We start from the raw sequence: 14788 nt of genomic DNA, 5'->3' as shown, positions 1-14788 counted from the left end.
TTGAAAGAAACGAAACCGAAACTGAACGGACAAAGAACGCGCTAGCGCAGCGTTTTCTGCGTGGAGCGCTAAAGCGCCCCGCTGCCAAAACATCCGCATCATCGAGTAGGAATGCATAAAGAGAAGAAATGTCAGCGAAACGAAACTGTTGTACTCCATAATCTCATCCACATACGGCGGGTACAGCAAACTGCAGCGGAGGTGGCGTGCAGGGCGCGGTTGTGCGGTCTATTTTAAGCTGACCCTGGGTGCCTTGCTTAAACCGTTTTCGATGCTCTCGCAATTCCAGGAGGAGAGGGTCAGATATTCGAAGCATTCGCGCGGGCCTCGTGCGTGTTTCGGCTGAAGCGAGCGATGGATATAGAGAGCAGGATAAAGCGACCTCGGCACGTCAGAATCATTGCAGTCGGAAACGTAGAAGCCGGAAAGGTACCGAGTGCATGCAAAACGCACTATTAGAAAATACATTGGAGTGCTTTGTGATATGAGTATTTAACGCACCGACTAAAAATTCACGACAGGAAGTATAAAGAGATATTGTGCTAGTGGTTGTAGAGCTCGCGAGTGGCCTGCACGCTATAAAACAATCCTTTCTAAATTATAACGAGAGACGTAGAACGAAAAATTCGTCTGCATTCCAATGTAAATGCACGTAAATTTGGGTAATAGTTGGGTGATAGTCAAGTGTTTAGGAAGAATGCAAAGCGCTCACCTGCTGACAAATGTCTCTACGAAATATTTACAGACCAGCATAATCAAGCGGTACTGCGAAGGAAGATTTTCTGTGAAGTACCATGCAACAATAGGAGTAGACTACGGCAAAACAAAGTATGTTGAAAAACAGCAACCAAAGGCGTACAATTCCATGTTTTCACCCTTTCCAACTTCACGATGGCAGGGTTTCTATTGAAGGCATCGAAATTATGGCCAACATATTCGACCTTTCTGGACATCCCGTGTTCAAAATAGTAAGCGCCAGTATACTTATCATTAAAAGAACTACAAATGTATACCCCACCAATTTCTACGATTTCGATTTGTCGTAGGTACGTACGGAATTCTACTCAAACATTGATGCTGTTCTCCTTGTCTATGACATCAGCGACAGTTCAAGCTCCGGAGAGCGTGCAGAGGCACTCGAGCGATGGCTTCACGAGATGGCAGAGGGCATGGACAACACATCAGTGGTCTGTGTTGTGTGTGGAAACAAGGTAACAGAAGAAACTTAACAGCGTAAGGAAGCGCTCTTAAAGGGGCAGCTTGCAGAGTCTAAGAGTGAGTGTAAAGATCATTTTTCTTTTTTATTTACATTTAGAGCGACAGAGGAGCACGTGTGCAAAACAAGGAAGTTGAAAGATGGGTGGACATGCACAAATTCTCCCATTTTGTTGTCTCAGCCTTGAATGGCACTGGCATCCGTGAAATGTTTCAGGTATGTATGCATGCCGGCATCTCCAACACTTGGCCGCAATGTCCACCATATCTTTTTTATTAATGGTACAATGTTTTTACCATGTATATAGCTAGGTGATCACTATTCCTTCCTTGTTTTATCCTCCTTGCCATATCTACATCAGTTTCATCAACATTATATATAGTGGACTTTACTTCAAACAGCAGCAACCGTGCCCTGAAGTCTGTGGTCAACTTTCTTTCCCACTTCTACAACGTCCATATGCATCTTCTTTTACATGAGGTTCAAAGTGTAGTGCAAGAATGCTGAAATCACGAAATTTTTTTCACTTCGGATATCAAGTCATAGTTTTATGCAATTACTGTGCCATAGAACTTAGGTGCTACAATTGTTAGTAGTACAACTTGAAAAGTTTGAAACCTGCATAGGTGAGGCACAGCTACAACGTAAATTTGGAGTTAGCAAGATGACGCATGTGCATTTGAACAGAGAGGCCAGCGCTAGATGTCAGTACGCGTTGCTGACAGTAACCTTCCACTGTTGTTCCTAAAGAGCCTGCTGATGCAAGTTCTCAAAGTACAAGAGACGGGAAGGGACCCCGTCGCGTTGTGGTCTTCCTGCAACTACAGTAAAGAGGAACTTCAAGCAGTCCATCAAGTACGATGGTCTCGGTCAGAGTACGAGAAGCTTGGAATTGACCCGAGAGCGTCCAAGTAAGTGGCGAGATAATTCTAAAGAAAGTTTATACTTTTTGGGGCGTATCTTGACCCAGAACAATAACTGTAAGCCGTATTGTCTGCATTTAATTTCTTGAAAATTGTTTCTTACGTCAAGAACTGGGGCGTAGCCAAGGAGGGGTTCAGCCCCCCCCCCCTCCCGAAAATTTTCAATTTTGCTTGCGTATATATACACGCACACATACAAACACACACACAAACATAAAGCATGGTTGACCCCCCCCCCCCCCGACAATTTCTGGCTATGCCCCTGGTCAAGAATGCTACACTATGCTGATCGCATGCGTGTCTTTCGTGACCTGAAAGTAATGGGTGCACATCGTTAAAACAAAGAAAATGCATGTGAAACAGATGACTTATTATTTGGGGACATGATAAGCTACAGAGGGAGCCAGTCTTTTAAGAGTGACTTGCGAGGTTCATAAAGGCAGTCTTCCTGTGCGTTTGACCAATACTGTGGCAACTAGTACATTTATATACATGCATGTTCAAGAGAACATCTGAAGTTGGCATGAAGCTCCTTCTAAAGACCTATACTACATGACAGCTTGAGAGCTCGGTATAAGCTCCATCTACAAAACCGCAGTGAACATGGCCTTCGCCTCTAAGAAAGTGTCGTGCCGCCTGATGTCAGCTTCAGCACAAGTGTTTTTGCTCGACTAGTTTAAAAGCTAGGCTTACTGGTAAATTAAAGTGTGTTGTTTTTAGGTAAAATGCTAGCTTTGGCTGAACACTGATATCAGGATCTCCTATCAAACTTGCCAGGACGTTCAAGTGTTATTCTAGAACCAAACAAGAAAGAAGTTCAAGGCTTAAAGTGATCAAAGCGGGTAATGTCACTGGAGCCAACGTTTCGACAAGTGAACTTGTCTTTGTCAGTGAAGCAACTGCCTTCCTTAGCAGCGCAAGTGCTTCCTTAGTACTACTGTAATTACCGCTCTTTGCAGGGATGACATCAACCGGTCTTATCGGCGCCTAGCCGTCCTGCTGCATCCAGACAAGAGCACAGCGCCTGGTTGTGAAGAAGCCTTCAAGATGCTTGTGGCGGCGAGAACTGCTCTGCTCAAGCGTTTACTGCACTGACAAGGCTGCAGCAAAATGGTGGACTTACTGAATACCTTAGCGAGAACACCTTGCCCATTGCTCATCCCTTCACAAAGGAAGTTCCATTACTCAACCTCAACAAGAAACGCGAGACCGATCCCACTTATCCAGGGCTGAACTGAAGGGTGTCGGCTACATAACACAATGTGTCTTTAGTCACCTGTCTTAATCCATCAGTAGTGGGTGTAGAATTGTGGCACTCGGCGCAAGGTTATGCTATGTGTTCCATTCCCCAACTGCAGCGGCCGCGTGCTGTTGCGGGCGGTATGCGAAACCGAGCGTTCCGTTCCATTTGGGTGCGCAGATCTCGACCAAGGGGTCATAGTTGATTGACCCCTGCCCGCTAGGGCATCCCTCATTGCCCAGTGTGCAGTTAGTTCTCGGATGTAAAAAATAAACTGGTCAGTTGATCAGCCAGCCAGACATGCACTTTGCAAATTGTTGTATTAATGGATGTTAATTCTGCAAAAGGTGCCGAAATTTATGCTAAACGGTGGTTCGGTGTGAAGAGACACGTTTGCTCCACTGACAACTAGTTCGGATACTGTTCCATGATTTATAGTCTCCATCTGCTTGTGTGTTTGGATTCGTAAATTATATATATAATGTACAGTACTCACGGCTTGAAACAGGACAATTTAGGGCGAAGTAACGGAAGTACTTTCGTGTCCTCCGTCCTCAGTTTGGAACATATCGGCGTAATTTCGACTTGAACACGTAGATCAGAGACAACATACCTTTATAGACAAGATTCACCGCGACATGACATGGTTACCTCGAGCAATTATGCATACCAGTCGTTATACTAAAAAATTCGATGCTGTGTTTGAGTCCATGAGTACTGTACACAGTACATCAGCTCTTTTAGGACTTGTTGGCAAACCCGTAGCCAGGAATTATCTTTCAGGGGGGAGGCACTTGCTGAATGTCTTGAATATTTTAGAAAAAGACGTGTTTTCAGCATTTATTTACGGTAAAACAACCCCCGTCATCAGAATTTCAAAGGGTGGGGGGGCCTAGAGGCGGGCGGATACGGGCCTGCTTGTTGGAATCATCTAAACAGTGCCATGCCACGAAGGTGGTTTCATTAAACAGACTGTTCAGATCACAGTGTAGGGATACATTGGTATTTGGTGCACAGGCATCCAGCAATGTTTGATATGTCGACATACAATGGTTACAAATAAAAACACCCGGTGCTTTGTGCACACTGCCATCATACAACAGTTTGATATGTGGGCACAAGGGACAGGAGGACAAAACATCAGAGTTCTCTGCGACTTGTTAGCTCAGTGCCCATACGAGATTCCAAGTGTCTCCTTCATACGCTATTCCCAGATCCACAGCATGGCTCTAAAGGAAACAATGCATTTAGTGCCTGACCTGGCGCATTATTACAGACGGGCTGAATCTTATTGACACGAAATTTTCATGACCCCATTAAAGCGTTCGTCATTCAAAAACTAGTTAGAACCATCCACAACTATTAAAGGGGTCCTCATCAATTCCTCAAGCTTGTTGAAAAAACACATTCTACAAACAGCAAACACTGCTATGAACAGCTCAGCCAAATTTTGTAGTTGTGCACAGCACGCAGAGTTCACAAGTGGAGCGCAAAGGCGCCACTTTCTCAAGTGCCCTATCCTCATACAGAGGACCGTTCTCACTCTCTTCAAAGCTGCCGGCATTGTGTCTACTTTACTATGAGAGCACATTGCCGCTATTGGCCGATAGCCAAAATAAATCAAGAGTGGCATTTGAATCAGATGTGCTTCTAACCAAGAGATGTTGTCACATGCTAGCACTGTGCTTTATAGTGAGCTAAAATTGCACATTAGCAACGCTAGTGCACACCAGAATCAAGCCAAGAGTGTGAAAACGCATATCATGGTGCACGCTTGAGTTTGCGAGTTATGCAGATGTAGCTTATGCCCCTTCATGCCCCCCCCCACCCCGTGTAGCTTCCAGCATGCTCGGTGGGACAAAAGAAGAGAGAAAGCATTTAAAGCATCTTACTAATTCCGTTAACTCCACTTTTTTTTTATGAATTCAAAAAATTTTTGCAGCAGTAGATTCTGCAATGCTGAGGCAATTCGACGATTACTTGAAAAAGTGTTTCAAGATCCCATTCACAAAGCAACAGATTGAGGATAAAACATTCATAGTAATTTGCAACGACTCCCAATGACTTTCTGGACTTTTAGCAACATTTTCATGGTGGCACTTCCAGAACGACTGAATTCTTGAGCATGTTTCTTCACCTACAACTGGCAGAACTTGCCATATATTACATTGGGTGCTTTTAAAGTGTGCAGGTCTCTGTCAGGATCATGAATGACAAGGATTTCAAACAACTCAACACTACGCTCCCCCTTCACCCTAAGATGCAACAAATATAGTCACTAAGAAATTCTTATCTTCCACTGCAGTCCATCAAGGTCATGACGAGACAGATTGCACTCCAATTTAATGCATTCTGGCCAACACCTGTTTGTGTTTCTCACCATGCTTAAAATTTGCATAAACCTAGATTTTTCCATCGCAGGTGAAGCACAAGACTGGTATGCCATTAGCTATGCGGTATGTTGCCCCCCGAAATGCCAGCAGCAATGACACTGCATAATTCAGATTGCTTAAAACTGAAAGAATGACAACCATCCGTAATGAAAACTAGCATTTAATGAACAGATTATGCATCCAAAAGAAAGGCCATTTAATACACGAATGATGTTGCTTTCCACGTGTAGAAACTGTCGCGTGAAAAAGGAAAAGGCAATAATCTTCAGAAAACTTGAACAGGTAACAGAAGAAAAAAAAAAAAAAAAAGCTGAATATCATGTCGTACATACTAGTGACTAGGACTAGAGCAGTCATGCATCTGTGATATACAGTAAATATATATAGTGTACGCTACTGCATAGATACATTTTTCACTCTACAAGTAAATCCCGGCCGCGGTGGCTGCATTTTCGATGGAGGCGAAAATGTTTGAGGCCCGTGTACTTAGATTTAGGTGCACGTTAAAGAACCCCAGGTGGTCGAAATTTCCGGAGCCCTCCACTACGGCGTCTCTCATAATCATATGGTGGTTTTGGGACGTTAAACCCCAGATATTATTATTATTATTACTCTACAAGTAAGGAGCTTCCACACACATTAAGAGCAGGCCGCACACTGTCTAAACTAAAAATGAGTGTGCAACAACCACAGAGATAAAAAAGCAAAACTTGCAAAAATAAAAGCGTAAAAGAATGTCTAGAGCATGATTCAGATCTGTATAATGACCTTTTTGCAGAAAGTGATGCAGAGTAATATACGCTGTTACAAAAATACTATTGCCCTTAGGGTAGAATACTCTAAATCTGCATTGCCGATCATACTTTTCACCATGCTTTGTTCATGCCACTGAGCAGGTTGCAGACTGATCACAACACAGCTTGTCTCGTTGCAAGTTCCTTAACACAACACTGGTATGTATACAAGCGCGAAAGGTACACTTTGCCTTTCCATAACAAGCACGTCTATTAGGTGCACGTAAGCTATGAAGCTTAGTTAAAGGGACGCTAAAGTGTAATATCAACACCGTATTCTGGTAATACATATATCTTTCATATTAACAGTTCCATGTTTCGACTGGTCAACCAAAGTCTGATCACCCGTGTTTCAGGGCACAGCCAGAACAGCTGACAAGCAGATGACATACAACTTTTGTCAATCCCTCAGCCGAGCTAACAGCTGGTGGGAAAGGTCAATTATAAGTATAGAAGAATGGAAGCGCATCTTTCCTACCCAAGTTATGAAGCTGTACCGGAGCACAGGTACATCACGGTGGAATCTCAAATCTCCATGCATTTACTTGGGCAATGAAACGTTTCTTTCTCGTTGGACAGTGAAGTGGTCCTAAGCAGATGCTTACAAAAATACATGAAGCCATGGGTACCTGGTGTGAAAACGTTCAGTACAGTGTCACCAACCACATTTTGTTTTTGCATATCTGGCTTCCAAGATGGAACATTTTGCTATTTGAAAATTTTGAGTTACTAATCGAGCTTAGCGAAATATTCCTCTTTAGTGTCCCTTTAAAATGTTGTGAGAAGAAAACTGTTGGCATGCATCATCTACACTGCCTACACTGATAAGCACTTCGTAACAATGGGTCTGAAGTCGCCCGCATTCTATAAGCATCAAGGGCTACAAACCAAAAGCATCAAAAAGCCAAGTAACAAGAAAAAGATTAACTTAAAAAAACAATGAATTAAAGCCATTAAAGCTCTTCAGGCCATGCGTGAACATTCAAAAACAGGAATTTGACTTCAGAAATCGCCCATATAATTAACTGTCACCAATGATTAAGTACATGCCTAAAAAGCATCTAGGTGTACCAATACCTTAGTGCTCCACAATGTGGGACTTTTTCCAAAGGTGTATAGCAAGGCTATTAGGTGCATTAGATATTTCAAAGTACTCTACCTCAATACTTACTTGATACGCTGGACTAGCAGAAGTTTACGAAACATGGAAGCCACAAGAAAGGAGACATTACTGAATTCATGTTCAGTGAATGCGACTGAACATGTCAACTGAACATGTTCAGTGGAAGTTATCACGAAACGAATTTGCTAAGACTATCGCCAGTCATCAATGCTTCTACATCCATTTCTCATTGTGTGGTTACAATACTGCAACCAAGTTAAGTGGCTCTTTCGTTCTATAAATATGAACCACCATATAGGCATGTATAGCAAAGCATGAAATTGATGTGCCATAGCAATACAACTTAAAATATATATTCATGTTATGCAAATACATTCACCATAGCTGCTACATTACATGGCGAGTCTTTTAAATCTAATGCTGTCAGAAATGGAGTTGTTCTGTGGCTTCCACCAATCGAAAACGCCTACGAGTGCTCACGCATGGCCACCTGTATTCACCCACTTTCTCGACCTCCCGACAATCCTATACAAGCACGAAAATGCACACATCTTGAGTTCCTCAATCAAGCAAGCAGCTGAGGCCTTGACCCGTGCTTTAGGAAAGGCTCCATAGCTTGAAACTCTGTAGGTGTGATTCCACAACAATCTTTCTAAAAAAAAAATGAGTACTATGAACCCTACCAAGGAAAAACATGTTATGGGCTCATGTCATAATATGAACAAGGACCGTGGAACAAATCAAGTTTGTCTAGCAAAACAAAGCAAAAAGAAAGATCACAGCCTCAACTGCCAATGTAATGCTTTTGATGCTTGCCGACTGGGCAAGCCCAGAGAATGTAACTGTCCACTAATCGTATCTCTCTCTCTCTTAGAAGATGTTGAAAACAACAATTTGATTATGATAACAATGCACACTGTTTTGACAATGAATAAGAATAGGAAGAAAAGGAAACCTTCATCAATCTACAGAGTCATACGCTAGCACCGTGATTTTCAGTTCCCTTCATAGGCTGAATTGTGCCAAGTAAAAAGCTTCCAGTACAACCACAGTTAAAAACAAGAACACTGCTTTGTAGCTGCTAGTTAAAAAGGAACAGCTTGTAGCTGCTCCTTTTTAACTGAACAAATCGCTGTGGCTACGCAACTAAAAAACCAAAATACATGGTCCACTTATATTCTGAAGACAGAACACCACCTACAATGGTAATTTTTTTTTTGTTGCTGGAAATGTCGTGCAATGAAAATTTTCTACGTGTTACAGGGCAGTATCCTTACAAATAAAGTCTGTTGCGTTCAAAATGGCAGTGCATCAAATGTCCGCGCAAAATGACACCGACTTTTTTTTGCAGCCGACAAAGAATGTGCATTAGCACCAACTAAAGCCTCGTAAAACATCTCGTACAGATTAAAATGGCGCACTGAGTAAAATATAGCCATCTAAAACAAACTAACATGCACAAAAATAGTAATACTACACACAAACCACGAGATGCACAATGTGTCATGGAACGCACGTTACTTTTGCATTCCAGTGCGTCAATCTAAGGCAAAAGCGTAAATAAAGAAGTTGTACGACAAAATATGTACTTCCGAATAAACAAATGCAACAAGTGTGATGAGAGTTTTGATTCCACGCGAAACAAAATAGCGTGAAAAATTTTGAAAAGATAGAGGTGCGCCAGCGTCGAATGAATGAGGGTCTCAGGAGCCATACGATCCCATTGCCTCTCGTACAGGCGTGAGCAAGAGCGCAAAGCCATAAATTCACGGCTGGCTTATTTTGATTCACCTGTTATCACAACTAGGCAGCAGGTAACAAATAACAATGCGGCTACAGACTTGCGATCATTTTTGACTATTCGTCAATCAACGAGTGCTGAACCACGACATCCGCAGCGCGACGACGACTCTTCATTTGTTGTTGAGCGCAGCCGGATGTCCTGACGTGCTCAGAACGACGACCCGCTTGCGACACGCTAGGAGAGCTCCCCGATGGGAGCATTTTGTAGCCACAGTTCGTGCATGAACATGTAGAGGTGGTCAGAAACAGAGACCTGTTTTAGAAAGACGGCAACAAGAAAAAAATGTGGTGCATCAAGGCCAAAGATGCAGCTTGTATTTCAGAAAATTGAGAAATATTCTCCTTACAGAAAAAAAAAACAAAACGGGGGGTTTGGCATAAAGCAGTGTTATCTATGAACCAACTAGCTCCGTTGAATACTGTCTCGGTGTTATGTCTGTCCATGCTCCCATGCCAATGCATACTCCACAGTGCAAGCCTGGCTTCTCTATCATTTGAAGAAGAAACATGCCTGTGGTAGCTAAATGAAAAGCCATTTCATGATCACTTGGTAAGTGCAGTGTGTGACAGATGTGTACAATAAACCCCTCAAATAGTACATTTTTCACGAGACCACAAAAGAAAATGCACTTAGCTGGGAAACGTATGACGCGAACATACTGTTAAAATTGGGAAAAAGTGCTGCTAAATAACAACAGACTCGTTACATACAGCTCTACCTCAACAGAATTTATCAGTATAGGGCTTAAAGAAGTACTTCATAAAAGTCTGGCTCCAACGCTTCTGCGAGAACCAGACCCTATCCCTGTACTAGCGATGGCCTTGTGGCGCTCCACATAACCAAGCTCATCGATGTACACCCGTCAGTTTACGGGACGCGAAATTTTTGAAAAAGCTATGTTTTCGTTTTATCTGGGAACATGAAATCCTAATAAATACTCAAGCCTGTAGTTCGTATGGCAACCAATACAGTCACCAGCTTTAGTAGAAGTGTTGCGCAATAACAGAGAAGAAATTCGCATTTGTAGTGGGGCCTGCGTCCCGTAAACGTTTGCTGATGGGTGTACCTCCTCAGCACACACACACACACACACACACACACACACACACACCGCATTGACAGTTGTCAACGTATGAAGCAGGAACATTGTGGGAACGACATGTGAAAAAGATATGCTAAAACAGTAAAAGCTCGTTAATACCAACTCGTTTAATTCAAACTGACACCCTGGCCCCGCACAGCCCTGTGTATTTCTACAGGGGAAAACTCCCAATAATTTGAACGCGCTAGTATCCGCAATGGTTAATTCGAACTGGTAGCCCCCAGTTTTCATCGCTCCTCACAGAAGTCGGCCCCAAGTGATCACAATGTGTTGCAAACCCAAACAATTTACTAGAGATGCAAAACAACGAAACAGCAGCATTTCTCACCAGATGAGAATTCGGACACTGCGCTGGAGCTCTTGGGCAAGCTGCAAACGATGCTCATGGAGCAGGGGCGTAGCCAGGGGGGGGGGGCACACCGGGCCCGTGACCCCCCTGAAATTCTTTTGCCATGGCATACAGAGCTCAAAATGACACTCAATCACATCTGCCTGACCGACCCCCACTTCAGATCAAGATTTCAGATCAAGATCAGATTTCGACATTAAGGCTCGCTACTGATCAATGAATTTCTGTTCACTGTCAGAGCTCCATGAACTTAATTTACAAAATCATCTGCCACAAAAGTGTAGTATCGACTAATTCGCGATAACGAGTCCAGAGGTGGCTTCTTTGGGTTCTTCCCGCGCAGTGTGTGTGGTGCGATGTCCGTTCATTCTATCGCCCACCCACTAATTATAACTCCGCTGAATTCGAACACTATTATAGTCCCCTTCGAATTCGAATTAACGAGCTTTTACTGTACACAGGTAGCCAGAAACGTTATACGTGGGAAAATTCATATAAGTGAGGAATGTATAAGCAGGGCTCCACTCTACTAATGTTTGGAGTTGAAGCCTGTGTCGCAAAAAGTACAGCGCTGAGGAGCACTAGTAGTACGTACCACATTTCAACATCACATGCAATAATTAGACTGAACATGCGGCTGAGAAAACTCCAACTGCTGTGTCACACTATCACCCTTCCGGGCCATCACCTACAAGTCCACAATCACGGATGCAGACTTGAGAGTATATTAGCCTTTTCTAAACTTACCTTGTACGGTGTTGGGTTCAAGGTTCGCTTGATGTCTGGCCGAAGGGTCTTCAACGACTCCTTTACTCTGTTTCGTATGGCATCGAGTGGTGGCAGCTCTCTGGCAATCTGAATAAATTTGCACGTTAGAGGGCAGCCCATAATTGCGATAAGTGCATGTGCATTCATGTGCTTCGCAGCACATGAGTGCACAGGGCCAATCAGCAACACGTACCAATGCTTGCTAACCAAGGTTCACGACAGAGGTGGGCCACTAATCGTGCGATAATCGCCAATAAACTGTCCAACTAAATTTTTTAAGTTAACCAGGCATCTCACGTGTAGGAATTGCATGCAGCAAGCCCTGAAGATTTCACTTAGGTAGTATTTCATGTATGTAGTATGGAGAAAACACTTTCAGCCTAAGAATCTCACGATCAAGTATACATATCCTAGCAATGCACCTATTTAAAAACAAATGATGAACACAATACATGAACTGCATCATCATTGAATAAATCATCCTGCAACCATTAGCAGTCAGCCATATCAAGCGATTCAGTTGCCAGCCAACAACTTGACACAATATATAAAACTACATCAAGTGAATATATCCAGAATTTAGGGTGCTTATAAGGTGTACGTATGGAACAAGCCACAAATAAGCATGAGACAAAGAATCTAAGTTTCTGGCATTAGGCAATTTCAAGAGTGTGTTGGAGTGCATATAGCAGGCATTGTCAAGTCAAATACTAGCTGCTTATTTGTAACAATTACATAATCATTTGTATACAAAGAATACAATTGCTGCATCATGCCTGTACTAATCTATGGTGTAAGAACTTGTCACGGTAATGAAGGATACCGAAGGAAGCTAAGGATTGCATAACAAACAATGAAACAGAAATTTAAAGGAATAATGCTCACACAGTACAAATGGCAGAATGATCACAGAGCTAGAGATAAAAATAATATTCTGGTTTAGAATCCAGAGTAAGCGCGTGTAATGCTTAGGAGATATAACTTGCAGTTTATCACAGTAATAAAATGGGCACAAAGGTAAGCCAAATAAAATGTGCCAGAGGATTAGAAGGGGTCACACTGCTAGGAAACCTGCTGCTATAAAATGGTTATGGCCGACATAAATAAAGGATTAATTTATTTATTCAAAATGCCTTACAGGCCCATTGAAGGGCATTGAGTAAGGGGGGCATCAGTAATTGCTGGGGAGGTCTTTGCCTAGAGTCCTAAGACAAGCACTTGCCTTGCCATGGTCCCACCAGAGCAGGCACAGATCTTCAACATAGTCTGGTATCACATATGCACGCTTTGACTCCTGTTTCAAACACAAGAGACATTGAAGACAGGCTCATGAAGAATGTAAGTGCCCCCTTTCAAGTTTGCGTCAGTCTGCACTGCCAGTACGGTTATGCAACACTGAAATCTATGTTTACGTAATCCCCACCTCCGTTGCCCCTGCTCCACTGTGAACAGGAATTCAATGCAATTAGACGAATTTCACATTTTCTTCGACAAAATGGCAAGTTGGGCTAGTTCGTTAAGGTTTGCGTTGAACAGATCTTGAAGCGACAACAGTACACAGAGAAAAGGTTAGAAAGGCTGTAGCCTTATGTCTGCGTGCTGGTGTGCCTCAAGATCTTATAACATGATGAGATTTACATATTTACGTAACAGTATCTAGTTAACCTGCCAAAATGAATAAGCAGACAATAAAAATATGGGCTCAGTGTTCCAGAAAGGACATGGAAACACATCAGCACTGCACACAGATTACCTGCTAAATTGCCATTTGGTTGTATCTGTGACAGCATGCACTAAACTAGGAAAACACAGCCTAAACCAATACAACAAAAAATAATCAACTCCTCCTCTGCTGCAGTAAATCCCGTACATGAAGCGTAAATAACACAAAGACAGGTCATCCACAACATATTGGAAAGCATGGCAGGCAGGATTGAAAACACATGCATAGTGCTGACTTGCAACTAACCTTTTTGTGGAAGAAAAAAAAAGCACTTTTGATTATTTCATTATCACTCCATGCACATGCATGTCATGCATATAATGGAAAAAAATAAAACTACAGCAAAAAAGATAAAGAAAACTGAGAAAGGAAAAGATAAACATGAAGGATGAAACACCGATGACATCTAGATAACTGTTTCTTAGCCAGCTCAAAGAAGACGCCTACACAGTTGCCTCACATATACAGCAATATAAACTAAGCAAAATCATGCTTATCCCTCTCTTTACAGAAAAACAATGTAAGGGTGTTTAACAAATACTCACGACATGGGTTTTACAACAGACGTCAATTCCTATTAGGCAACATGCTTCTGTTTTAGGGAAGTGATGTGTAGGTTGAAAAAGCTACTGCAGATCGAAATCACTTTTAAGGATATGCGCCCAGCTTTCGCAGGGCATTCAAGTTTCGTAAATACTTTGTCGCAAGCTTTTGTGGCTGAGAGTATGCGCACAACTTCAAAAATATGCTCCCGGTTGCAAGCACAGCAATGCTTTGCCAGGTGAGTACACTGCACGTGCCCTTTTGAAGATATATAGCATGTGCTCTTTTAATATTGATACGGTGTCGTGAAGGGTGTCAGTGCCTTCAAAAGTTTTGACAATGTGCTTCTGGGGCTTTTAAAATCAAAGTGCCAGTCAGAAAGTTACCTCAACATGTTCTAATGCGGCATGTATTTTACGCCTACCCACGAACTCAGGTAAGCATCCATCTTTGCTGCTGTCTTGTCCTGTTTTGTCCTGTACACGAAAATATTTCAGCATACATGAAAAAAGAAAATTCACGAATGGCCCAGCTATGACAGCAGGAAGTTGAAATGTTAGCATATATAAAAGTTACGTGTTGCCCACAAAATGTGTCCACATCCTGAACACTTGGACACGCTCCCGATATGTTTCTTATTAGAAATACCAGCAAGCCTATCTCTCTGCAATATGACACAAATATCAGTTATTAAGTGACCTACAAGCAAGAAAAATAAAATCATAATTGGCACTATAGTCTAGCCAATGAAGAAGGAGGATACAAAAATGAACAGATTAAAAACAAAACATAGGATAATAAAGAGCAAAC

General features: G+C 42.4%; 2 protein-coding genes across 6 annotated transcripts in view; one reads left to right on the top strand and one right to left on the bottom strand.

Annotated features, from left to right (window-relative positions):
* The first annotated feature begins 113 nt into the window (after positions 1 to 113).
* Positions 114 to 3310, top strand: LOC119383354 (dnaJ homolog subfamily C member 27). 2 transcript variants are annotated; one of them, XM_037651439.2, is made up of 7 exons: positions 121 to 429; positions 746 to 828; positions 899 to 968; positions 1047 to 1211; positions 1316 to 1432; positions 1967 to 2127; positions 3099 to 3310. In XM_037651439.2, exons 1-7 carry the CDS (start codon positions 355 to 357, stop codon positions 3232 to 3234), a joined length of 807 nt encoding a protein of 268 aa, XP_037507367.1. In that variant the 5' UTR covers positions 121 to 354; the 3' UTR covers positions 3235 to 3310. The 2 variants fall into 2 exon arrangements, with proteins under 2 accessions (XP_049268439.1, XP_037507367.1); XM_049412482.1 differs by lacking the exon at positions 899 to 968 and having other exon boundaries at positions 114 to 429; positions 1103 to 1211.
* A 2602-nt stretch (positions 3311 to 5912) lies between these two features.
* Positions 5913 to 14788, bottom strand: part of LOC119383353 (nicotinate phosphoribosyltransferase) — a 29804-nt gene continuing 20928 nt past the window's right edge. For 3 of the 4 annotated variants that reach the window (XM_037651434.2, XM_037651436.2, XM_037651437.2), the window contains 3 exons: positions 12935 to 13006; positions 11692 to 11799; positions 5913 to 9745 (listed from right to left, as the gene is read on the bottom strand). In XM_037651434.2, the coding sequence (XP_037507362.1) occupies positions 9668 to 9745; positions 11692 to 11799; positions 12935 to 13006 (258 nt within the window). In that variant the 3' untranslated portion in view covers positions 5913 to 9667. Of the gene's footprint in view, positions 9746 to 11691; positions 11800 to 12934; positions 13007 to 13037; positions 14455 to 14788 lie in introns of those variants that run through there. The other variant, XM_037651438.2, reaches the window with a different exon arrangement.

The sequence above is a fragment of the Rhipicephalus sanguineus genome, chromosome 2 (genome assembly GCF_013339695.2).
Source record: "Rhipicephalus sanguineus isolate Rsan-2018 chromosome 2, BIME_Rsan_1.4, whole genome shotgun sequence".
Lineage (NCBI taxonomy): Eukaryota > Metazoa > Arthropoda > Arachnida > Ixodida > Ixodidae > Rhipicephalus > Rhipicephalus sanguineus.
The sequence above is the reverse complement of the archived record's forward strand: the minus strand, read 5'-3'. Positions and strand labels throughout refer to the sequence as shown.

Excerpts from the sequence above, each read along its gene's own strand:
- LOC119383354 (XM_037651439.2), top strand. The coding sequence starts at position 355 with ATGGATATAGAGAGCAGGATAAAGCGACCTCGGCACGTCAGAATCATT. Across the intron at positions 430-745 it reads GAAACGTAGAAGCCGGAAAG|ACCAGCATAATCAAGCGGTA; the intron begins GTACCGAGTGCA and ends AAATATTTACAG. Across the intron at positions 829-898 it reads GTAGACTACGGCAAAACAAA|GGTTTCTATTGAAGGCATCG; the intron begins GTATGTTGAAAA and ends TCACGATGGCAG.